Here is a 25202-nt window from a genome sequence, read left to right as displayed (position 1 = left end):
ATGGAATTTAACTCTGCACGTTCTGTGCTGAAGTGAGAATTCTGGGCTGCCATTGGCTATGAATTCTTAGGCTAGTAATGAGGTGACTGCATCCTATAAATATAGAATGCTGCAGGAAATAATTAGTTTAGAAGTAAAATATCTCTTTCTCCGCCCTCCACCACCACCACACCTGTTTGGAAGACTGCTTGCAGAAAGAAAGAATATAATAAATGGGAGACTCTGACATTCTTCCATTTTCTTCTGCTCCTGCCTGTGTGCGTTCATCAGTGGACTGTTGAGAACTGATGAAAGGCTAACTTTGAGGAGATGCGAAGGGATTTAGAGAGAGTGGATTGGGTCAAGTTGTTTTATGGGAAGGATGTAATAGAGAAATGGAGGTCATTTAAGGGTGAAATTATGAGGGTACAGAATCTTTATGTTCCTGTTCGGTTGAAAGGAAAGGTTAAAGGTTTGAAAGCGCCATGGTTTTCAAGGGATATTAGAAACTTGGTTCGAAAAAAGAGGGATGTCTACAATAGATATAGGCAGCATGGAGTAAAGGAATTGCTCGAGGAATATAAAGAATGTAAAAGGAAACTTAAGAAAGAGATTAGAAAAGCTAAAAGAAGTTATGAGTTTGGTTTGGCAAATAAGGTGGAAGTAAATCCGAAAGGCTTGTACAGTTATATTAAAAGCAAGAGGATAGTGAGGGATAAAATTGGTCCCTTAGAGAATCAGGGTGGTCAGCTATGTGTGGAGCCGAGGGAGATGGGAGAGATTTTGAACGATTTCTTCTCTTCGGTATTCACTAAGGAGAAGGATATTGAATGGTGTAAGGTGTGGGAAACAAGTAAGGAAGTTATGGAACCTATGACAATTAAAGAGGTGGAAGTACTGGCGCTTTTAAGAAATTTAAAAGTGGATAAATCTCTGGGTCCTGACCGGATATTCCCCAGGACCTTGAGGGAAGTTTGTGTAGAGATAGCAGGAGCTCTGACGGAGATCTTTCAGATGTCATTAGAAACGGGGATTGTGCCGGAGGATTGGCGTATTGCTCATGTGGTTCCATTGTTTAAAAAGGGTTCTAGAAGTAAGCCTGGCAATTATAGACCTGTCAGTTTGACATCAGTGGTGGCTAAATTAATGGAAAGTATTCTTAGAGATAGTATTTATAATTATCTGGATAGACAGGATCTGATTAGGAGTAGCCAGCATGGATTTGTGCGTGGAAGGTCATGTTTGACAAACCTTATTGAATTTTTTGAAGTAGTTACGAGGAATGTTGACGAGGGTAAGGCAGTGGATGTAGTCTATATGGACTTCAGCAAGGCCTTTGACAAAGTTCCACATGAAAGGTTAGTTAAGAAGGTTCAGTCGTTAGGTATTAATGCTGGAGTAATAAAATGGATTCAACAGTGGCTAGATGGGAGATGCCAGAGAGTAGTGGTGGATAATTGTTTATCGGGATGGAGGCCGGTAACTAGCGGGGTGCCTCAGGGATCTGTTTTGGGCCCAATGTTGTTTGTAATATACATAAATGATCTGGATGATGGGGTGGTAAATTGGATTAGTAAGTATGCTGATGATACTAAGGTAGGAGGTGTTGTGGATAATGAGGTGGGTTTTCAAAGCTTGCAGGGAGATTTATGCCAGTTAGAAGAATGGGCTGAACGTTGGCAGATGGAGTTTAATGCTGAGAAGTGTGAGGTTCTACATTTTGGCAGGAATAATCCAAATAGAACATACAGGGTAAATGGTAGGGCATTGAGGAATGCAGTGGAACAGAGAGATCTAGGAATAACAGTGCATAGTTCCCTGAAGGTGGAGTCTCATGTAGATAGGGTGGTGAAGAAGGCTTTTGGAACGCTGGCCTTTATAAATCAGAGCATTGAGTACAGAAGTTGGGATGTAATGTTAAAATTGTACAAGGCATTGGTAAGGCCAAATTTGGAATATTGTGTACAGTTCTGGTCACCGAATTATAGGAAAGATAACAATAAATTAGAGAGTGCAGAGATGATTTACTAGGATGTTACCTGGGTTTCAGCACTTAAGTCACAGAGAAAGGTTGAACAAGTTAGGTCTCTATTCATTGGAGCGTAGAAGGTTGAGGGGGGATTTGATCGAGGTATTTAAAATGTTGAGAGGGATAGATAGAGTTGACGTGAATAGGCTGTTTCCATTGAGAGTAGGGGAGATTCAAAGGAGAGGACATGATTTGAGAGTTAGGGGGCAAAAGTTTAAGGGAAACACGAGGGGGTATTTCTTTACTCAGAGTGATAGCTGTGTGGAATGAGCTTCCTGTAGAAGTAGTAGAGGCCAGTTCAGTTGTGTCATTTAAGGTAAAATTGGATAGGTATATGGACAGGAAAGGAGTGGAGTGTTATGGGCTGAGTGCGGGTAGGTGGGACTAGGTGAGATTAAGAGTTCGGCACGGACTAGGAGGGCCGGAATGGCCTGTTTCCGTGCTGTGATTGTTATATGGTTAACTGCTTGTTCTTGCCGATAACACCCATATACCATCATCTATTTACAGGACGTGTGACTGTGTATGCGTGCTTGCTATCTTGTATGTGGATTTGTGCCTTGTGATGTGTATGAATACTGGTACTGTGGTTTGCATCTTAGTCCCAGAAGAGCATCGAATTGGTATGAACATCAAATTCTCCAACTTCCGGTAATTCCCTTCCTCTCCCTTCCCCCATCCCACCTCTACTGTCTCCTCTTCTAGCTGCCTATCACCTCGTTCATGACTCTGCCTTCTTCTACTACCCATAGTGCTTTCCCCTTAGATTCCTTCTTCACCTTTCCTGCCTATCCCCTCCCTGCTTCCCCTCCCCCACCCCTTGATCTTTCCTCTGATTGGTTTTTCACCTGGCACATTCCACCCTCCCCCCACCTTCTTTATAGGGCCCCTGCCCCCTCCTTTAATCCTAACAAAGTGTCTCGGCCCGAAACGTTGACTGCTCCTTTCAATGGATGCTGCCCGACCTGCTGAGTTCATCCAGTTTTTTTGTACGTCCCAGAACGCTGTTTGGTTGTATTCATGTATGGTCGAATGATAATTAAACAAACCTGAACTAGAACTTGAAGACCTAACAGCTAAAATAATTCGCTATGGTTTTTCTTACATGGATGTATCCAAACATCAGTGCCCTACTGTCATACTGAACAAAAAAGGCTTCATTTTCTAGATATGGTGGTGCTAAAATGCAACTAGACCTAAAATTCACAAGTTTATTTTTTCTTGAACTGTTCCTAGAGGATAAAGCCAAAAGATATTTTTAGCCAATGAGCAGGAGCTGAAAGGGAAAAGGCAAGTCTTTCAGCATCACACTGTGTTCAAGCAGTGGCTTCTCTCTCCATTGGAAAATCAAATCAAGCTCAATTATCATTCAAACCATGCATGGATAACAGCTGAATGAGACAGTGTTCCTCTGCGGCCAAGGTGCAAAACATTCAAAATAGCAAGCATGCATTCAAAGTGGTGAGTAACATTAAAAATGGCAAATAACATAATTCAAAATAGCGAGCAAAGAAGCATTCACGGGGGGGGGGGGGGGCGGGGGAGGGGAAGTGGAAATAAAAAACTTGTAGTCCATGACCCTGAGCAGTATACAGGCACGTGCAATCCAGTCTGTCGGAGAGGCCAGGCCCCAGCCAAGCGAGGACTCCACACTGTAGTGCTTCTGCTCACCTGGTCTGGTTCATCTCTGTGGATGGACTCTCTTTTGTGAGCTTCCATTCTGAAAGCTACAGTATTTGCTTCATTTTATTTTTGTTTCTCTCTGCACATTGGGTGTTTGACAGCTATTTTTAGTGGGTTTCTTTGGACCTGTTGTGGCTGTTTGTAAGGAGACAAATCTCAAGATTGTGTAATATTGCATACTTTGAGAATAAATGTTCTTTGAACAATGATATTTGAAGGGACTGTAGATGCCGGAATCTGGAGCAACACGCAATCTGCTGGAAGAGCTCAGTGGGTTGAACAGCTTGTCGAAGTCTCTGTCCTGATGCAAGGTTTCTGTCTAAAATGTTGACAAGTTTCTTTCCTCCCACTAACGCTGCTCAGGTCTGAGTTTTTCCAGAAGACCGAATAGTATTTGTGTACCTTTAAAAGAAGAAACAAAATAATATTTTTCTTTATGATCCCTAGGTTTATTGACAATGACTTACTGAAAAATTAAAATACTTTGGTAGATCTCTGTGCTGCCAACTCTTCCTTATTGAAGGACTATCATAAATCGATATTTCCATGCCTAAATGGCAAGCAATAAGCAGGGTGAACTACTTCAAATGCCCAATACAGAATGATTAATTCTTGCCATAATGACCTCAAAAATATTAAAATATAAGGAGAGAAATGTAAATGACATGTTTTGTGTGGCAAATTGATTTGTACAGTTCCAAACTCAATTTATATCACTCACTAATGGTCTGAAGCCATTGCCTGGTTTACTTTTTATAAGAGCTTTTTGGATAGCTGAAGACAATGTGAAGAAGACCAATATTGTACAGACATATACAGTATAATGACATAAAGATTTCAATACTAATAGGGCACACAGCAGCAGAAAAGAATAGTCAACATTAAAATTGCAAAGAAACAATGCAGGAAGCTTTATTGCTTTTCATGATTTGCTATCTCATTCAATTTCCCCTGAATTGTATTAACTAGTTGGATTGTTCATCTGAATCATAAAAAAGTGAAGTCACTTCTAGACATTCAGGAATATCTTGTCCAAAGGTCCAGCAGGGAAAGGGTTGGTGTTGTACAAACAGCCAAGTTCCATCTTTAATTCCTGGATTGTGTCTGTGCTGCCTTTATGGCAGTTATTTAGTTTATAATATTTTCGCGTAGTAATTTGTTAGCATTTTTTTAGTTAAAGTTAGGATTGTTTAAATCAATTGATTTGTCTGTAATACATCGCGGCTGCGATGATGTCACATCCGGGTTCGCCGCGTCTTGTGGGGAATTACCGGTTTGAGATTCACGCAAGGGTGGGGGTCACTCACATGTGCGACCATAACGCTGACTAGGGTCTCTCTATGCACCAAAGACACAGTGAAAGCAACGCTGTAAGTCATTAGATAATCGGTATTTTGAGTTAAAATGTTAACGCCGATTCTGTTAAAAGTAACGACGGTCGGTAAGGTTTACCTTTTCGTCAGTTAAAGAGTCGGGATAGTTTGTATTGAAGTGTATCTAAAGCAGCCAATGGAGCAGCTAGATTCTGACTGTATGCTGCACTTTAATGTAATGTAGTTATTGTAGTTTTACCTTTGCAAGTATTCACAATGTAAATGTGATATTTAGAAGGGAACAAACACTGTACCAATCTTGTATTGTTTTTCAACAGTTTTCACCATGCGTTAATGTGAAGAGTGAACAGTAAATGGTTAATCTTACTGCGGTCTCGTTTGCATTGATTCTGGTTTATCTCGACGTTTACCTCGGCGTTACTTCACACCCGAGCGAGAACGTTACAGTGAAAAAGCGGCATTATCAGGTGTTTAAAGTGCAGCCATGTCAACCCGATCCAGCATCAAGTCGTTGTCAAAGTCATCGTCATCCTGCGATAGGGGCAGTAGGGCATCAAGTAAGGCCACCCAAGCAAGAGCGAAAGCAGAAGCCGCCAAGGTGCGAGCGCGCTTTGCCAAAGAAGAATTAGAAGTAAAGATGAAAGCGGCTGCCAGAGAAGCCGAAAACCAGAAGGAAAAGGCTGCCAGAGAAGCCGAAAACCAGAAGGAAAAGGCCGCCAGAGAAGCCGAAGCGGCTGCCAGAGAAGCCGAAAACCAGAAGGAAGCGGCTGCCAGAGAAGCCGAAAACGAATTGGAAAGGAAAAGGGTAGAGGCACGGTTAGAAGCGCTGAAGCTAGAACGAGAAGCAGCAGCTGCCGAGGTGGAAGCAGAGTTAATAGAAGACGCCGAAGAAATGCATGATCCGAAGGACGGAAAATCTACCTCAGAAAAGATCGGATTGGAACGTACAAGGGACTATGTCCAATCTCAAATGGAATGGAAGACTCTTTCTTCCTCTCTTTACTTATTCGATAACGTCCCACTTCACGAGGAGTCTTGGAGAGGCCCGACGGCATCACGTCCATCCGAGGAAGATAATTTACCCTCGCAACTCCGTGATGAACCCAGGAATGCAAGGGCTCACGACAAGTACTTCTCGACACCGAACTTACCGGATTTGGGGAGAAGAGAGGCAAAGACTGAGTCCAGACCAGCAAATCCCATAACAGATGTACGCCCTCAGTCATGTACCTGTGGACATGTTCCCTCAGCCCGCACGCCACCTGCAGACGAATCCGCAGCACGGTATTTCGCACGACAGGATCTCGTCACTTCAGGACTATACCGGTTCGACGATAAACCTGAAAATTACCGTGCATGGTACTCCACTTTCACCAACGCTATCGACGGAGTCCAGCTCAGAGCAACCCAGGAGTTGGATCTTATGGCAAAATGGCTGGGAAAAGAATCATGCGAACAGGTGAGACGCATGCGTTCAGTGTACATCAACAAACCCGAGCTAGCATTGAAGAAAGCATGGGAGAGACTTCAGGAGGGCTACGGAGCCCCCGAAATTATCGAGGCGGCGCTATGCCAACGTTTGGGAAATTTTCCTAAGGTGTCAGCCAAGGACCACACCAAGCTAAGAGAATTCGGAGATTTACTCATGGAGATTCAAGGCGCCAAAGAAGATGGCCACTCAGCTGGTCTAGTATACCTAGACACTCCAACCGGGATTAGACAACTCGTGGACAAACTTCCATTTGGGCTGCAGGACAGGTGGTTGTCCGTTGCCTCAGATTACAAGGAAGAACACGAAGGTCAATTCCCTCCCTTCGAGTATTTCACCAGGTTCGTGTGCAAGGAGGCGAAGAAGCGAAACGATCCTAGCCTCATAGGTCCAGGAAGCAGTACAATTTACACCAAGCCAGATAAATCCACTTCGAATAATTCCAACATCACTAAACCAGTCTCAGCGCTTAAGACTGAAGTCCTTACAACTAACAACGACTCTAGCAAAAATTGTCCATTGCATAACAAACCCCACCCCCTCAAAAGATGCAGAACGTTTAGGGAAAAACCCCTCGAAGAGAAGAAGGCCCTCCTCGAGGAGAAAGGAATATGCTTTAGATGCTGTTCCTCGACCTCTCACTGTGCGAGAGAGTGTACGATCGCCGTGAAGTGCCTGGAATGTGATAGCACTAATCACGACTGGGCCATGCATCCTGGCCCGTCACCGCAAACCGACAACGCTCCTTCACCCCCACAACAGGACGGCGGGGAGGGAGAAGCTCACTCCAGGACAACTGTTGTCAGCTCGAGCTGTACGGAAGTTTGCGGTCAAGCTCAGGCAAGCCGTTCTTGTTCAAAGATCTGTCTCACTAAGGTGTACCCTAAGGGAGCCAAAGACAAGGCCATCAAAGCCTACGTAATTCTGGACGATCAGAGCAACCGCTCGCTAGTCAGTCCAAAGTTCTTTAACTTGTTCAACATTGAGAGTGAGCAGTTCCCATACTACCTTAGAACTTGCTCAGGCAACATGAAAACTTACGGAAGGAGGGCCGAAGGCTTCCAGATCGAGTCCCTGGATGGTAAAGTCCTCATCTGTCTCCCCCCACTCGTAGAGTGCGAGAAAATCTTGAATAACCGCACTGAGATCCCGACGCCAAGTGCAGTGCTACACCAACCACATCTCCACCACATCGGCAAATACATCCCAGAGCTGGATCCAGAAGCAGAAATACTCCTGCTATTAGGGAGGGATGTTCTCCGGGTACACAAGGTTAGGCAGCAGGTCAATGGACCACACGACGCCCCCTTTGCCCAACGCCTGGATCTGGGCTGGGTGGTGATAGGAGAGGTGTGCCCTGGCAACGAACACAAATCAACGGTTAACACCCTCAAGACCAATGTGCTAGAGAGTAGCCGCCATATGATTCTTCAACACCGCACAAGTTCCATGTGCGTCCAGGAAGCACCACAAGGCTTTAACAAGCGCAAAGTAACTGACGAGACGCTGGGTCAGTCTGTCTTTGCTCATAAGGAGCACGATAATAAACTTGCTCCATCGACTCAAGACGCCATCATCTTAAAAACGGAGGACACCAAGGTCTTCAGAGACAAAGCAAATAGTGGGGTCGCCCCACTACCTTTCAGAGAACCACGCCAGTGCTTGCCAAACAACAAAGAGCAGGCAGTCAAGCGGTTCACGCCCTTGCAAAAAACCACGAAAAGGAGACCTGAGATGCAGCAAAGCATCCGATCGACCCACGAGGTACTGGGCACACCAATGGCAGAGGTCACAGCCATTATGAATGCACGACCACTCCTACCCGTGTCTTCTGACCCGGAAAACCCCTTCATACTGTCGCCATCAATGCTCCTTACGCAGAAGGCAGGAGCTGCCCCTCCACCAGGGGACTTCTCCGATAAGGACCTGTACACAAAGCAATGGAGAAGGGACCTTCAAGTTGGAGATTTAGTCCTGCTCAAGGACAAGCAAATCGCCGGCAACTGCTGGCCAATGGCCAGAATCACTGCCACATTCCCTAGTAGGGATGGACATGTCAGGGAAGTCGAGTTGAAAACTACCGACCAAGGCGATGGGAAAATTTACCAAAGGCCTGTTACAGAAGTCATTCTACTTCTACCTAACGACTGATTTAGAGGCTGAAGTTCGTATTATGTTCATTGTGACCTTACGAAGGCCAAGCGGGGAGTGTGCTGCCTTTATGGTAGTTATTTAGTTTATAATATTTTCGCGTAGTAATTTGTTAGCATTTTTTTAGTTAAAGTTAGGATTGTTTAAATCAATTGATTTGTCTGTAATACATCGCGGCTGCGATGACGTCACATCCGGGTTCGCCGCGTCTTGTGGGGAATTACCGGTTTGAGATTCACGCAAGGGTGGGGGTCACTCACATGTGCGACCATAACGCTGACTAGGGTCTCTCTATGCACCAAAGACACAGTGAAAGCAACGCTGTAAGTCATTAGATAATCGGTATTTTGAGTTAAAATGTTAACGCCGATTCTGTTAAAAGTAACGACGGTCGGTAAGGTTTACCTTTTCGTCAGTTAAAGAGTCGGGATAATTTGTATTGAAGTGTATCTAAAGCAGCCAATGGAGCAGCTAGATTCTGACTGTATGCTGCACTTTAATGTAATGTAGTTATTGTAGTTTTACCTTTGCAAGTATTCACAATGTAAATGTGATATTTAGAAGGGAACAAACACTGTACCAATCTTGTATTGTTTTTCAACAGTTTTCACCATGCGTTAATGTGAAGAGTGAACAGTAAATGGTTAATCTTACTGCGGTCTCGTTTGCATTGATTCTGGTTTATCTCGACGTTTACCTCGGCGTTACTTCACACCCGAGCGAGAACGTTACAGTGTCCCAAGGGTGGTAATTTTGGCAGCCAGGTCATTACGCATCTCAGTACACTGCTCCATCTTATTTGCCGATACACTTTAATATCTGTATAAACTAGATTGAGTGTTTTGCTGCAATCAAAGCAACAGTACTCCACAAAAGAAACAAAGCTTTTTGTGGTACACATTTCATGACTTTAGAAAACCTCAGTGATTTACATAGAACAAAATACTTTTGAAATGTAAAACTGGAAAAATTTAGGAACAATACAGTGCATTAGCCATGGCATCACTAAGGAATATCAGGCAGACCTTTTTGTGATAGGTTTTGAAAAGTAAATATCAGCTAAGGTGCCAAGGACATGTCTTGTATTCCCTGGATAGTTTACACCCGTATGAGAAAGTTAACTTTAACACCAAATTTGAAAGCTGGTAACAATTAATTTGTTCAGCACATTGATCAGTTCTTGTTCTTGTCCTCAAAGGCAGTTCATCACGGTCAAGGATGACTTGCTTCTCGGGTTCTGTGAGTCCTAATGAGGCTAATGTAGGTTTTGTTGCAGGTTAGCATGAGATGCTGATGAGGCATCTGGTTGAGAAGACAGGAGATGGTGCACTCCTTCTACCATTTGTCCTCAGCCTCTGTGTATTCTTGATAAACAGGCTTGATAATGCCATTCTGAAATCTCCTTTCCCTGCTTTGTGAGGTCAGGAGCTAGGAATTCCTGAGTCAGGGATTTGTTACACATTTTCAAGGAGGTTTTTTTAGTAACACCCCTACCCCCCACTTGGAGTACTGTGCTCAGTTCTGGTCACCTCACCACAGGAAGGAGGTGGAAGCCATAGAAAGGCTGCAGAGGAGATTTACAAGGGTGTTGCCTGGATTTGGGAGGAAGCCTTATGAGAATAGGTTGAGTGAACACAGCCGTTTCTCCTTGGAGCGACGGAGGATGAGGGGTGACCTGATAGAGGTGTATGAGATGATAGGCATTGATCCTATAGCTAGTCAGGGGCTTTTTCCCAGGGCTAAAATGGTTGTCACAAGAGGACACAGGTTTAAGATGCTGAGGAGTAGGTACGAGGAGATGCTAGGGGTAAGTTTTTTACTCAGAGTGGTAAGTGATTGGAGTGGGCTGCCGGCAATGGTGGTGGAGGTGGATACGATCTTTTAAGAGACTTGGATAGGTACATGGAGATTAGAAAAATAGAGGGCTATAGGTAAGACTAGTAATTTCTAAGGTATGGATGTGTTGGCACAACTTTGGGGGCTGAAGGACCTGTATTGTGCTGTAGGTTTTCTATGTTTCTAATATCCTTGAATCGCTCCCTTTGTCCATCAGGTACCGTAGATTCCGGATTTTAAGCCGCTACTTTTTTCCCACATTTTGAACAGCTTTGAACTCTGCGGCCTTTAATACGGTGCGGCTAATGCATGGCTTTTTTTCATGCCGCCAAAAACATTTTGCCTCGTAACAGTAGACCAATAAAATTGATGAGTAGTTCACAGAGGTCCAATGAAATTGTACGATAAATCAAGCGCACTTTCACAATTAAATTATTGTAAATCAGTCATTTGTACTCACCCTCATCAACATGGAAAACACTCGAAGAAAAGCATTGTGCTGCCTTTATGGCAGTTATTTAGTTTATAATATTTTCGCTTAGTAATTCATTTGTTAGTTAAAGTTAGAACTGTTTTAACTATATTTGTTTTCTGTACTACATCACGGGATGCTATGACGTCACACCCGGTTTCGCCGCATCTTGTGGGATACCGGTTTGCGATAAACGGGAAGGAGGGGGGCGAGCGGCGGAGCGAAAACGCTGCTTTTAAGTTAAAGGCGATCAATAACTTTTCCTGGTAGGCTGCAGTATATATATTTTTTACCAGTCGTTAGGAGATATTGGAATGTTGTTCAGTAAAGAAGTATACGCAATGTATATTTAAAAGTAGCCGCGTTACAGGCACGGTTCGAAAAAAAGCATTTGCAATATGTATTTGTTTATGTTACCATATGGATTTAATTAAAAGTTAAAAAATCCTCACGTGTAATATCTTTCTGTGTAAATATCTCATATTACAACGTGGGACACCTGCGGCCGAAAATCCGGTGCGGCCTGTACAAGTAAAAAATTGATTTTATTTCTAAAATTAGAGCCAGCGGCTTTTAATCAGGTGCGTTCTGTAGTCCGGAATCTACGGTAATCTCTTTCCTTGTTGAAGCTCAGCAGTATGTCTATTCCAGGAGTCTTGCTGAAGGCATATGACCTGCTCATTGGAGCATTTTAAATGCAGTTATCTTCTGATATTGGGGATGTTGATCTGGGAGGCCTCATTGACATTAAGTTAGGAGAGTTTTGAAGAGACATTGAAGGCAATGGCAGCTAAACTTCAATGTCTACCTTTGGTAGTTGATGGCTTTGAAGTTATGAGAAGTGGTCCATTATCATTAATGACTCGTAATGGAACTTTTGTTGGATCATTTTTTATAAAGATTATTCTCTGGTATGCTTCATTTAATAAATCAAACACAGAGCTGAATCTCAGCCCTCAAAGGCAAGTACACAGTACATCCTGAAGATTGATACTTGAGGTGGGGCAACTTTAATTATGGAGAGGAGACAGCATAGGTTAAACATAGGCTGAGATGATACAGTTTTGCTTGACACAAGTCTGATTTGAGATTGTTTGTTATTCCTCCCAATTAATTAATTTAAATACATTTTGAGATCAAGACAGTTTAGGTACAGTGTTTGAGGCTATTCCCTGCATTTTTCTTGGAATTGGCACAGACTCTGTATGGCTTTTGTTGATTTGAGGATAGTGTGATTTGTCCATGAGGTGCTGTCTGAGGAGATCTACTGTACCTTTTGTGAGGTGCTTTACACTTCCAGTATTGGTTCTACTGTTCCAATATTTCCATTAAACAGCAACATAGGGTTTGGTCAATGACAGCATAGGTTCATTAATCTGCTACTATGTGACTAGCTAGCTGGCATTGTATTCCAGTGTAAGATTGAGTTGCCTTAAAACCCACAGATCTGCATCAGGAGCAAGCTGCATTTGACCCTCCCCCCCCACCCCCAGTGGACTACCTAAGAGAAGAAGATTTGCTTATATGCCACCAAGAAGGTTAAACCAGCAGAATTTGTATCTAAGATGTGCATCTTGTAATTGCTTCTAGTATTGTCCTAGAACGATAACCTTACCAATGTTAAACTGTGTATCTTTGTGGCCACCTATACTTGTGTATAACTCTAAATCTGTCTGTATTTGTGTATATGTCTGCATCAATATTTTCCTGTCTCTGTGTAGCTAGAAGTAAACAAGAACTCTGGTCCCTCATGAGGGACCAATCAGTGTTGCTGTTATTCCCCTGTCGTTCAGCTTCTCTGTGGTATGTTGACTCTGTCAATTCAATGCACCACACTGGGTGTTTATAGTGCAGCAGCACGAGAAAATAATTTGGATACAACACTAAGTGAACGTCTCTTAGAAACATCAGTGCCAATGTGACTTCATGTTAATCCGTTTCAAATATCCAATTCTGTTCCAAACAAAGGTTGCATCATCAGTGCATTGAGATGGAGGTATAGAGCAGCAAGACAACATAGCCATCCCTGCCCATAGTACAGAGGGATAAAACAAAACACTGGCAGTAATACAAAGTCTCCTAACAGGATGCAGGGGGAAAAATAAAACAACCAGCACTCTACTTCAGGATTGGGAGCCACTCTTGTGGGCAAGTTGGAGAATTTTTGGATCTGTGGACTCTATGTAAGAACAAACAGATGGGCTGTAAAATTCATGAACTTTCCAACACCCAACGGGTGGGTGACAGCTCAGACAAAGCTTTGGAAAGAGGTGGTCGCTATGGTTGGGAATAGGGGACAGCGTGGAATCAATGAAGTCATACAATTTCAATGGAATATTTTTCTACCTTTATTTTAAATATCTTCATGTTGGACTGCAAAGACTTCATCTTGGTCCTGCCTATTCTGCCTTTGGGCAGGGAATGAGAACCACAAAGGACTTGCTCAATTTTCATCAATGCTCTTTCTCATCTCCGAAAGTATTCATTTAGACTTGTTGGCCCATTTGTAGGAGGAGTGCACAGGAATCACAACTGCAGGCCTTCTAAGAGATTCATTCCTATTGTAAGATCCCATAAAACATGCACTGGAGCATGTCCTCAGAGCACTCATCAATGTGAATTTTTTGGCTGTAGTAATAGTCTTGGAGATTTTCATTTTGGATAAATAGCTTATTAGTTCCCAGATAGGTGCTAAAGGTTCATGATTATAGGCACATTTTGACTGGCTGCTTTTGAACCTAACTTCAATAGATCAAAATGAATATTGTCTGTTTTGTATTTCTCAGTGCATGTCAACGAGCAAGAACATAACCACATACCTCTCCAAAATTTAATTTTTAAAAAGCAGAACTCGGGGCCAACCTTCCGTACCCAAACAAAGGAAGTTGTAGTCACTGTTATCTCTTGTTATATAATTTATCCAACAAAGGAATGTCTAGCCATCCTTTCATAGCAGATCTCTTGGGAACATTTTTGTTTTTTTTCATACTTGCTGTTAATTCTTGCTGCACTGCTATTCTTCTTTCCTTATTCACCAAGCACTCTGGTCTCAGAAAGCCATAAAGTGCTTCCTCCTTTGATCAGTCAGAGCTTTTTTTTACAAGGTTGCTATCACACTCATTGACTTTCTCTCCCAGCAGGACATGAGTTTCAATCCATGCTACATAACTAACGGGTTAGTTCAAGAATTAGAATTGCCCACTGACAAAGACACAGGCAGGCTGAGGTTCTGTTTTACCATTGACCTAATCAGCTGGTTGAGAATGCAGCCTGCAAACTCTTTGAGCTTACTGCACTTTCTTAAACAAGTTAGAGTATAATGCAAAATCTATAACACATGCTTTATCAGAATTCTCTTTCACTTTTGATTATGCCTGCTTTTCATATAAAAAGTATAATCTCCGTTTACAAAGAAAAAGATCCAGCATAACCTACATCTGAATAGTGTTTTTATTCTGTCATGCTCCAGATTGATACTCAATAATGTTGAAAAATATTCTGACACAAAGTTCTAGATGTAAAAGAGAAATATTTTATACCTACGTTGTGGCCAATGAGCATATGTTTGTGATCTTCTGGTGTAGTCCAACCACTTCAAGGTTTGATGTGTTGTGCATTCAGAGCTGCTCTTCTGCACATTACTGTTGTAATGTGTGGCTATTTGAGTAACTTTTGTCCTTTTCTCAGACTGAACCAGTATGGCCATTCTCCTCTGACTTCTATCATTACCAAGACACTTTCACCCACAGAACTGCTCCTCACTGGATGTTCTTGCACCAATCTCTGTAAACTCTAGAGATTGTTGTGTGTGAAAATCCCAGGAGATCAACAGTTTCTGAGATATTCAAATTACCCCATCTGATACCAATAATCATTCCAGTATCAAAATCACTTGGGCCACACTTCTTCCTTTTCTGTTGTTTGGTCTGAACTATAACTGAATCTATTTTTATGCCTTGAGTTCCTGCCACACAATTGGCTGATTAGATATTTTCATTAACGAACAGGTATACAGTTGTAGCTACCACTGAGAATACAAGTATAAATGTAATTGAAATATTAATGGTAAATTAGTATATTGCATGTGGCCTGGGTAATTCTGTGTAAAAATAAAAAATCGAGTGTCCACTAATAGCATCAGGAATCAGAATCAGGTTTATTATCACCGGCATGTGACGTGAAATTTGTTAACTTAGCAGCAGCAGTTCAATGCAATACATAATCTAGCAGACAGAGGAAATAATAATAATAAATTAAATATAACAAATAAATCAATTATGTATATTGAATAGTTTTTTTTAAAAATGTGCAAAAACAGAAATGCTGTATTTTTTTTAAAAAAGAAAGTGGTGTCCAAAACATCAATGTCCATTTAGGAATCGGATGGCAGAGGGGAAGAAGCTGTTCCTGAATCGCTGAGTGTGTGCCTTCAGCTTCTGTACCTCCTACCTGATGGTAACAGTGAGAAAAAGGCAAGCCCTGGGTGCTGGAGGTCCTTAATAATGGACGCTGCTTTTCTGAGATACCGTTCCCTAAAGATGTCCTGAGTACTTTGTACGCTGGTGCCCAAGATGGAGCTGACTAGATTTACAACCTTCTCCAACTTTTTTTGGTCCTATGCAGTAGCCCCTCCATACCAGACAGTGATGCAGCCTGTTGGAATGCTCTCCACAGTACAACTATAGAAGTCTTTGAGTGTATTTGTTGACATGCAAAATCTCTTCAAACTCCTAATATAGCTGCTGTCTTGCCTCCTTTTTAACTACATTGATATGTTGGGACCAGGTTAGATCTTCAGAGATCATGACACCCAGGAACTTGAAGCTGCTCACTCTCTCCACTTCTGGTCTCTCTGAGGAATTGTATGTGTTCCTTCATCATACCCTTCCTGAAGACCACAATCGGCTCTTTCATCTTACTGACATTGAGTGCCAAGTTGTTGCTGAGACACCACTCCACTAGTTGGCATATCTCACTCCTGTATTGCCCTCTCATTACCACCTGAGATTCCACCAACAATGGTTGTATCATCAGCAAATTTATAGGTGGTATTTGAGCTATGCCTAGCCACACAGTCATGTGTACACAGGGTAGAGCAGTGGGCTAAGCACATACCCCTGAGATATGCCAGTGTTGATCGTCAGTGAGGAGGATATGTTATCACCATTCCACACAGACTGTGATCTTCTGGTTATGAAGTTGAGGATCGAATTGCAGAGGGAGGTACAGAGGCCCAGGTTCTGCAACTTCTCTGAAATCATCAGAGAAAGAGTAGAGGCAGTGGTGCCATGGAACTGGGACATTGTGACAATTATAGAGACGTGACCGTCATAAGGGCAGGAATGGCTGCTGGATGTTCTGGGGTCCAGATGTTTCAAAAGCGACAGGGAGGGAGGTAAAAGAGGTGGGTGAGTGGCATTGATAATCAGAGATAATATCACAAATCCAGGAAGTGAGAACTTCATGGAGGGATTGTTTATTGAGTCAGTGTTTGTACAAGTCAGAAACAGGAAGGGAGCAATCACTTTATTGGGAGTATTTATTGACTAATGTGTAATAGCAACAAGGACAGTTAGGAGTAGATTAGGATGCATATTTTGGAAAGGTACTTGCCTGAACAAGTGTCAGATCTCAGTGATCACAATTTCCTCATCTTTAGCATAGCCTTTGAGAAAGATAGCTGTATGCAATATAGATATTTAATTGGGAGAGAGAAAATTATTGGGGAGGAACTTGCGAATGTAAATTAGGAACAAACGTAGTCAGGAGAAATCCACAATGAAAACGTGGAGGTTGTTTAGGGAGAACTTGTATCATTTTCTGGACAGGGTTGTTCTATTGAGGCAAGGATGGTTGGGTGATGAAATTGTGGTTGACCAGAGACAATAAGACATAGGAACAGAATTAGGCCATTTTGCCCATCGAGTCTTCTTGGCCATTCAATCATGGCTGATCCTTTTTTTTTCCCCTCCTCAGCTCCACTCCCCAGCCTTCTCCCCATAACCTTTGATGTTATGTCCAATCAAGAACCCATCAAGCTCTGCCCTAGAAACACCCAATGACCCGGCCTCCACAGCTCCCTGCAGTAACCAGTTCCTCAAATACACCACCCTCTTGTTATAGAAATGTCTCCACATCTGTTTTAAATGGACACCCCTCTATCCTGAGGCTGCGTCCTCTCGTCCTAGACTCCCCCACAATGGGAAACACCTTTTCCACATCTACTCTGTCTAGGCCTTTCAACATTAGAAAGGTTTCAATAACATCCCCACCCCATCCTTCTAAATTCCAGTGAGTACAGGCCCAGAACTATCAAACATTTTTCGTATGATAACCCTTTCATTCCCAGAATCATCCTTGTGAACCTCCTCTGAACCCTCTCCAATGGCAGCACATCTTTTCTTGGATGAGGAATGCAAAATTGTTCATAATACTCAGGGTGAGGCCTCAGCATCACATCCCTGCTCTTGTATTCTAAAGTTCTTGAAATGAATGCTAACACTGCATTTGCCTTCCTCACCACCTGCAAGTTAACCTTTAGGGTGTTCTGCACAAAGACTCCCAAGTGCCTTTGCATCTCAGATTTTTGGGTTTTCTCCCTGTTTAGAGATGCTCTGCATGATTATTTCTACTACCTAAGTGCATGACCATGCATTTTCCATCATTATATTTAATTTGCCACTTTCTTGCCCATTCTTCTAATCTACCTAATCTGCCTAAATCCTTCTGCAGCCTACCTGTTTCCTCAACACTACCTGTCCCTCCACCGATCTTCATATCATCTGCAAACTTGGCAACAGACTTGACTTAGGAGAGTTGTAAGGGGACATGAGAAGGCCTTGGTGGGTAGGATGAAGGAAAGCCCAAGACATTCCACATGTAATACAAAGATCAGGAGGATGATTAGAGTGGGGGTAGGATTGATCAAGGATAAGAGAAAATATCTGTAGTTAGGGGAGGTTCTTAATGAATACTTTGCTTCAGTATTCATCAGTGAGAGGGACCTTGACAAATATGAGATCAGTGCAGAACAGACTAAAGTGCTCAAACATGGTGATGTTAGGGAAAAAGAACATTCTGGAACTTTGTGGGGGGTGGGGGGAAGCATTAGTATGGATAAGTCTCCAGAACCGGACAGGATAAACCCCTGCTCACTACAGGAAACGAGGCTAGAGATTGATGCATCTTTGGTAATGATTCTTGCATCCTCACTGGCCACAGAAGTGGTAACTACAGAAATCTTGATACATTATGGAGATTTAATAGACTGTTAGATAGGCATATTGATGAAAGAAAACTAGAGGGCTATATGAGAGGGAAGCAGTAGATTGATGTTGGAGTAAGTTAAAGATCAGCACACCATTTGTGAGTCAAACTGTGCAGTACTGTTCATGTTCTACAGTGAAGTCTTGGGTGCCTAAGAATTTTGCACAGCAGTGTAGTAATTTTATGTATTGCTCTGTACTGCTGCCACAAAAACAAACTTGACATGCTGTCTGTGAGAAACCTAATTTGGATATGGGTCTCTATTTTGGACAGAGTTGGGAGGGAGTGGGGAGAGGAGAATCATGGTTGGGGAAAGGGAGAGGGGTGGCTGCAGGAAGCACCAGAGAGATTCTTTAATAATCTGTTAAACCAATTGTTTGGAATTACTTTGCCAGGTGTCTCAGGACTGGTTGTGTCTGCATCAGTGCCACTTCCCACCCCTTCCCACTTCTCTGTCGTGTGTGTGTGTATGTGTATTTTTTTAACATACAGTGCTGTGTAAAAGTTTATATATAAAATATAGCATCTTGCTTTTTTATATTTTCTTTTGACAGAGGAAATCATCAGGTCCATTGACTCCATATTGGTTCCCAGGTCAATTGCTGATAGTTTTTTCCCCTATAATGTATAATCCCTAAATGGACTCCTGCAAGATTCTACCACCTACACGTAAACCAGGAGCAAATTATAGTGGCCAGCTAACCTACCTGTATGTGTAATGGAACACTTGTAAACAAGGAGTTTGGTTATTGGGTGTATGAGCAGTGGATGGTGGGATAAGAGAAAAGTGCAAACAAATTTCCAACATTGATTACAGAACACTGAACAGGGATAGGATATTTCGCTAATATATTCTCAACCAGCACAAAAATCTGAGGCAGATGGATATGTCGCTGTTTCTGCTCTGACACGGATCAGCTAAGTCAGCACAGGCTGTGAATCAATACAGCTCTTTTGAACCTAACCTCAGCCAATTGATGAAATGATCTTTCAGTCTGATTAAATAGCCCAGACTGATGTATAACTGGTGCTTGCTTATTTTAATGTTACCTGTGGGGAACATAAATTAAGTATTTACCGAGGAGGTGTTTTTTTTTCAGGGTTTAAAAAAAAAATTGAAACTAAGGTCCTGCTGGCTACGCAGTACAATTGCTCAGCAAATCAGCTAATCAAGAACAATTTAACTCCAACAGTGTAACAGCAGAGCAGCAATCCCAAGGAATAATCTAACTGAAATATCAGAGAAGCACTGAGCAAAGGTTAATTGTTTATTAGTGATTGTGGCAATTAATAACTTCTTCCCGGACAACTAATGAACCACAATGATCAGCTGGCTTAGTGACTCATTTGCTCAGTACATTGCCCCCTGTGTGCAGCAGTGCAAGAGGTCTCCTGTTTCAATGCTCTGCATTTACTGAGGTAATTGGTAAATGGTTTATTATTGTCATACGTGTCAAGGTACAGTAAAAATCTGTTTTGTATGCTCTCCATCAGATCATTCCAACACAAATACATTGAGGTAGTACAAGTGGAAGTCCACATTAGAATGTGAAATGTAGCGTACCAGCTACAGAGGAGGTGCAGTGCATGCAGGCAATAAGGTAGATGGTGAGGTCAAGGATCCATCTTATTGTACGGGGGTTTCATTCAGTAGTCTTGCAGCAGTGGAACTGATGCTGCCTCTGAGCTCTGCTTTCAGGCTTCTTTAGCCTGATGGAAGAGGAGAGAAAAGAGAATGCCCAGCATGGGAGGGGTCTTGATTATCTTGGCTGTTTCTCTGAGGCAGAGAGGTGTAGATAATCGTTGGAAGGGAGTCTGGGAGATGCGCAGGGACGTAACTGCTTTCAAATGTGACAACCTTTGCCTTCTACCTGACTTTGTCCTTTAACTGTCCCCTCCCTCCTGTTGCTTCTCCATCTCTGTCATCTGCCTTTTAAACTAAGGGATGGTGATCTGTGGCCGAAGGCTAAGCAAAGGGAATACTGTTCAAAGCTGCAGCTCTTGAGTTGTCATTAGCAACCCCTCCCCTGTGTGAAGTGTAAGGACAGAAATGGAATTCAGAGATGTTCCAATAATCAAACTTCCAGCCTATATGACCAAGGTAACAGATATGTTGCACGTTACCCCCACTCTGCAAAACAGGGACTGCAGGATATTGTGAGCACAAAAACTATACTAATTCTTGATATTGCTGATTTAATATTTCTCTCACTGGTTGAAGAAACCTTAGCCAAGAACCTGTCCTGGAATAAATTGCATTGATTGTACAAGGTAGAACAAAAAAGACCAATCGTCAGAAGATCTGGTATATCTGTATATCTGAGATGGTTTATCTTTTGACACTTGCTAGCAGTTGATTAATCATTGCCTATCCATCTGTATGGATGGAACATAGGTAAAGTGTACAAAGATTTGAAATGGAACAGTGATTTAGCTGGTCGGAATAGATCTTGATATATGCGGCAGAGACCAAACCAAATGTGCCATTTGTTGGTGTGTTTAGAGGAGCATAAATGGGTAAAGCTGAATCAGTCTGTTAGATATTTGATACTTATTGTACCCTTAAGCACAAATAATGTAGAACCACATCAATCACATAGCAGAGAATTGTTTGGAAACTTTCTCCTACAAAAAGGAACCCTGGGCTCATAATTAATGGAACCTAGAATTTGACAGCCCAGAGTTTTTCACTTCAGCATAATCTGCCTATACTGGGATTACTGAGATTGCTCACCAACTGCGCTTAATAAACAAAGCATTGAAGTGTAAGTGTATCATTAATTCTAGAACTTGTCTTTCATTCACTGTTTTCACAATCCTGACCAGAAGTCATATTATGTAATTTATTCTTTCAGTTTGTTTTCTTTCCAGTTTCCTAGCACTAGATAATATCCTGTATCTCATTTTTGTTTTACAAAATTGGATTTCATATTGTAGTTGGAGGTTGTTGCACATGGTGTCCCACATTTCATAGTGATGACAAATTACTGGATGTAAGACACTTCAGGACATCCCTGTAATGGATGAGAAAGACATAACATAAATACAATTTAAAAAAAAAAAAATCTGGATCAAAAATGTATCATTATTTTTATGGCATTCAAATCTTATCTGCCTAGCCAACAACCTTGAGCAAATTTTTATTCAGTAAAGGCTCCTGGAAAATATTTAACAGGTGGAAGCCCGGATGATTGTTCAACCTTTGGCTCACTGTCCCAGAAAGAAAACAATGGGAGCAGATGGAGTCCTCTTGGTGCTTCAAGTCTCATCTGTAATAATGTCTGTTCTTCTATCTCAGCCTTATTTTACTGCACTGTCATTTGGTATCTCCATTGCCAGAAGTTAATTAACTGCTGTTTTCTATGAAATCAGTGATTGAACTCCAAAGGTTCACTATCCTCTGAGTGAAGAAATTTGTCCTTTTCTCAGTCCTAAGGGATTTACCTGATATTCTGAGACTATACCCCTGACCCTTGACTGCTTGGCAATGGGAAACATCCTCTCTGTCAGGCACTGTAAGATTTTTGTAAAATTCGTTGAGATCTACTGTCATTCTTCTAAACACTAAAGAGTCATTCTCTTCAAACCCTCATCATACAGCAAACCTACCAATCCTGGAACCAGACTGGCAAATCTTTATTGCACTCCCTTTGTACCAAGTGCATCTTTTTTTTCCAATAGGAACACTGAAACTGCCCACGATAATTACAGCATGTCCACCAAGAACCCATGTTTGTGAGTTTAACTTGAGCTCTCCAGATGTCAACACAAGGGTCCAGTAGGTGTATGGAGGTGGCTAGAAGATAGGGAGGGGAGATATTGTTGGGGTGATAATATGGTGAGAATGGCATTAACCCTCAATAAGGACTCAAGTACTCAGGACTGGAATCAATTGTTAAAGATGAGGTTATGGGGTTCTGATGTTACAGGACAAGATGGGACAAAGTCAGCATGGTTTCCTTAAGGAAAAACTTGCCTGATGAACCTATTGGAATTCTTTGAAGAGATTACATGTAGATACAGGGGATGCATAGGATGTTGTATTTGGATTTTCAGAAGGTCTTTAACAAAATGTTGCATATTTGGACTTGCAGAAGACCTTTGACAAGGTGCCACACATGAGTCTGCTTACCAAGTTAAGAGTCCATGGTATTACAGGAAAGTTACTAACATGGTGGAGCATTGGCTGATTGGTAGGAGGCAGTGAGTAGGAATAAAAGGATCCTTTTCTGGTTGGATAGTGGTTTTCTGTTGGTGCTGGGACCAACTTTTCATGCTGTATATCAATGACTTAGATAATGGAATAGATGGCTTTGTCACCAAGTTTGCAGATGATACGACGATTGGTGGAGGGGCAGGTAGTAGTAAGGAAACAGGTAGGATGCGCAAGAAAGTGGCAAATGAAATACAATGTTGGAAAATGCACAGTCATGCATTTTGGTAGGAAAAATAAATCTACAGAATATTTTTTAAACGGGGAGAAAATCAAAAGCCTGAGATGCAAAGGAACTTGGGAGTCCTTGTGCAGAACACCCAAAATGTTAACTTGTAGGCTGAGTCGCTGGTGAGGAAGGAAAATTGAATATTGGCATTCATTTCAAGAGGTCTAGAATACAAGAGCAGGGGTGTGATGCTGAGGCTTTATAAGGCACTGTTGAGGCCTCACCTTAAGAATCGTGAACAGTTTTGGGCTCCTCATCTAAGAAATGATGTGTTGGCATTGGAGAGAGCTCAGAGGAGGTTCGCAAGGATGATTCTGGGAATGAAAGGGTTATCATATAAGGAACATTTGATAGCTCTGGGTCTGTACTTGCTGGAATTGAGAAGATGGGGAGGGATCTCATTGAAACCTTTCAAATATTGAAAGGCCTAGACAGAATAGATGTGGAAAGGATGTTTCCCATGGTAGGGGAGCCTAGGACAAGAGGGCACAGCCTCAGGATAGAAGGGTGTCCATTTAAAGCAGAGCTGCAGAAAAATTTCTTTTGCCAGAGGGAGGTGAATTTGGGGAATTTGTTATCACTGGTAACTGTGGAAGCCAGGTCATTGGCTTTATTTAAGAGAGTGTGGAACAATTTGTACAGGTGGTGCATGCAAGCTCAATTTCAACATTTAAGAAAAGTTTGGATGGGTACACAGATGGTAGGGGTATAGAGGACTGTGGTACCAGTGCAGGCCCATGGAAGTAGGCAGTTTAAATGGCGTTGCATGGACTAGATGAGCCAAACAGCTTGTTTCTGTGCTGTACTTTTCTACGATTCTATGACCTGTATCGTTGAATATTTTTACCCCCAGCTCAATGTGTCGTCATTTTCATAAATATTGTTTAACTTTAATATCCCCCCTTCCAACCAAAACCTGCCACACATTTCTAGTCGTATCCATTTTAGCACCTGAAAGCTGAAAGCATTTGAACTGTTGTCAGCAGTCATTTGCGGAGGGTAACATAAATACCAAACAGTGGTACCTTGATGGCTATCTCTGAATTGAGTATTCAAATGAGGATAAGTAGGATATGAATATTACTTCTGAGCTAAATACTGAGGGGAAATCCTACAGAATTCATCATTGGGAAGAAGGTTAATCCTGGTGCAATATCCTTGTTCAGCATTCGCTGCAATCTCTCTTTAAAGAATTGGCAAAATGTATGGTAATGCAGTTTGTGAGGAATACTAAGGCTGGGATATACACAAGAAATGGTAAGAATCCAAACGATAATGAGGAACAGAAGGACATTCGTATACATGTGTACGGGTACTCAAAGGCAGCAACATGGGTAGATAACGTGGTAAAAGGAGGCGTACTTGCCTTTATTTGTTGGAACACAGTTTATAAGTGCACACTACTGTATACATTTCCGGTCACCACACTGAAAGATGTGATTGCACTGGGGAAGAGGTAGAGAAGCTTTCATTTGGAGCCATTTTTATGGTACAAAATTCTTGCCACAGCTGATACAGTTCTCATGGTCCAATGATCAATAATTCATGGTTCAATAATTTTGGCCGCCTCATCATAATGTTTTTACTTTGAAGCAGCATTGATGGCTACAATGGAATATTTTCTATCTCTTTTGACCTCACTTCCTTATCTCCCTTTATATAAATGCTCCATCACATCTATCTTTTTGACCTAACATCTCCTCTGGAGCACTGTCTCAGTGCAGAAGCCTGGATTTTCCTTGTTCTATTAAAACATTTTTCATAAATGTTGGTTCTTGATGTTGTTCAGATGTGGCTGTGGATGTATTGTCCTCATTCAATACATGCTGCTGTCCTACTGTTCAGATACAGTATGAAGATTTGCTATTTGCTTGTGACCATGATGCATAGTGAATGATTAAATGTACCATCATTGTGCCACTGTGGTGGGGGATATCTTGATAATAAATATTTTTTACCCAATCCTCTTCAGCTCTTTCATCAATGGCATCTGCCATAAATGCAGAGCAGAGTGTAGTGTTCAACTCAATTCACAAATTTGGACACTGTTCAGGCTGGAGCTGATTAGTGGTTGGTGGTATTAATGATGCCAACATGCTCCACAGTGGTCACCTTTTTAAAACGAGACTCCAATCACCTCCCAACAAATTTCAATGGTAAAAACATGCTGAGAACCCAGAGTGACTGAAAGTTTATCTTGGCTATCCACAGAAATACATTGATTAGGAGTGTTTTCTCTGCTTCATGTGTTGATGCCTTAAGGATTTATTACCATCAATAAGGTGTGTGATAGAATGTTTTGTTTGAATGTATGATCAATAAAATGATACTCTATAGAACCTAGCAATCTGCTTAATTGGCATTCTGCTCATGGCATTATACATCCAATTCACTAGCATGCCATGTCTAATATATAATCTGTTCTGTGGATTGCTTGTTTCTTTTTATTGTTTGCATGATTTGTTCCTTTTTTTTTTTGCAGATTAGGTGTCTGACTGTCTTTGTAATGTGGGGATTTTCA

General features: G+C 41.9%; 1 protein-coding gene across 1 annotated transcript; it reads left to right on the top strand.

Moving 5' to 3' along the window:
- Nucleotides 1-4975: 4975 nt before the first annotated feature.
- Nucleotides 4976-25176, top strand: LOC140732676 (uncharacterized). The gene is made up of 3 exons (XM_073055363.1): nucleotides 4976-5061; nucleotides 5343-6153; nucleotides 25164-25176. The coding sequence occupies exons 2-3, from the start codon at nucleotides 5510-5512 to the stop codon at nucleotides 25174-25176; spliced, it is 657 nt and encodes a 218-aa protein (XP_072911464.1). The 5' UTR covers nucleotides 4976-5061; nucleotides 5343-5509.
- Nucleotides 25177-25202: the final 26 nt, after the last annotated feature.

The sequence above is a fragment of the Hemitrygon akajei genome, chromosome 9 (assembly GCF_048418815.1).
Source record: "Hemitrygon akajei chromosome 9, sHemAka1.3, whole genome shotgun sequence".
Classification (NCBI taxonomy): Eukaryota; Metazoa; Chordata; class Chondrichthyes; order Myliobatiformes; family Dasyatidae; genus Hemitrygon; species Hemitrygon akajei.
This window is presented reverse-complemented; position numbering and strand designations above follow the sequence as displayed.

What these genes read in the sequence shown, in the direction of transcription:
- LOC140732676 (XM_073055363.1), top strand. Translation starts at nt 5,510, where the DNA reads ATGTCAACCCGATCCAGCATCAAGTCGTTGTCAAAGTCATCGTCATCC.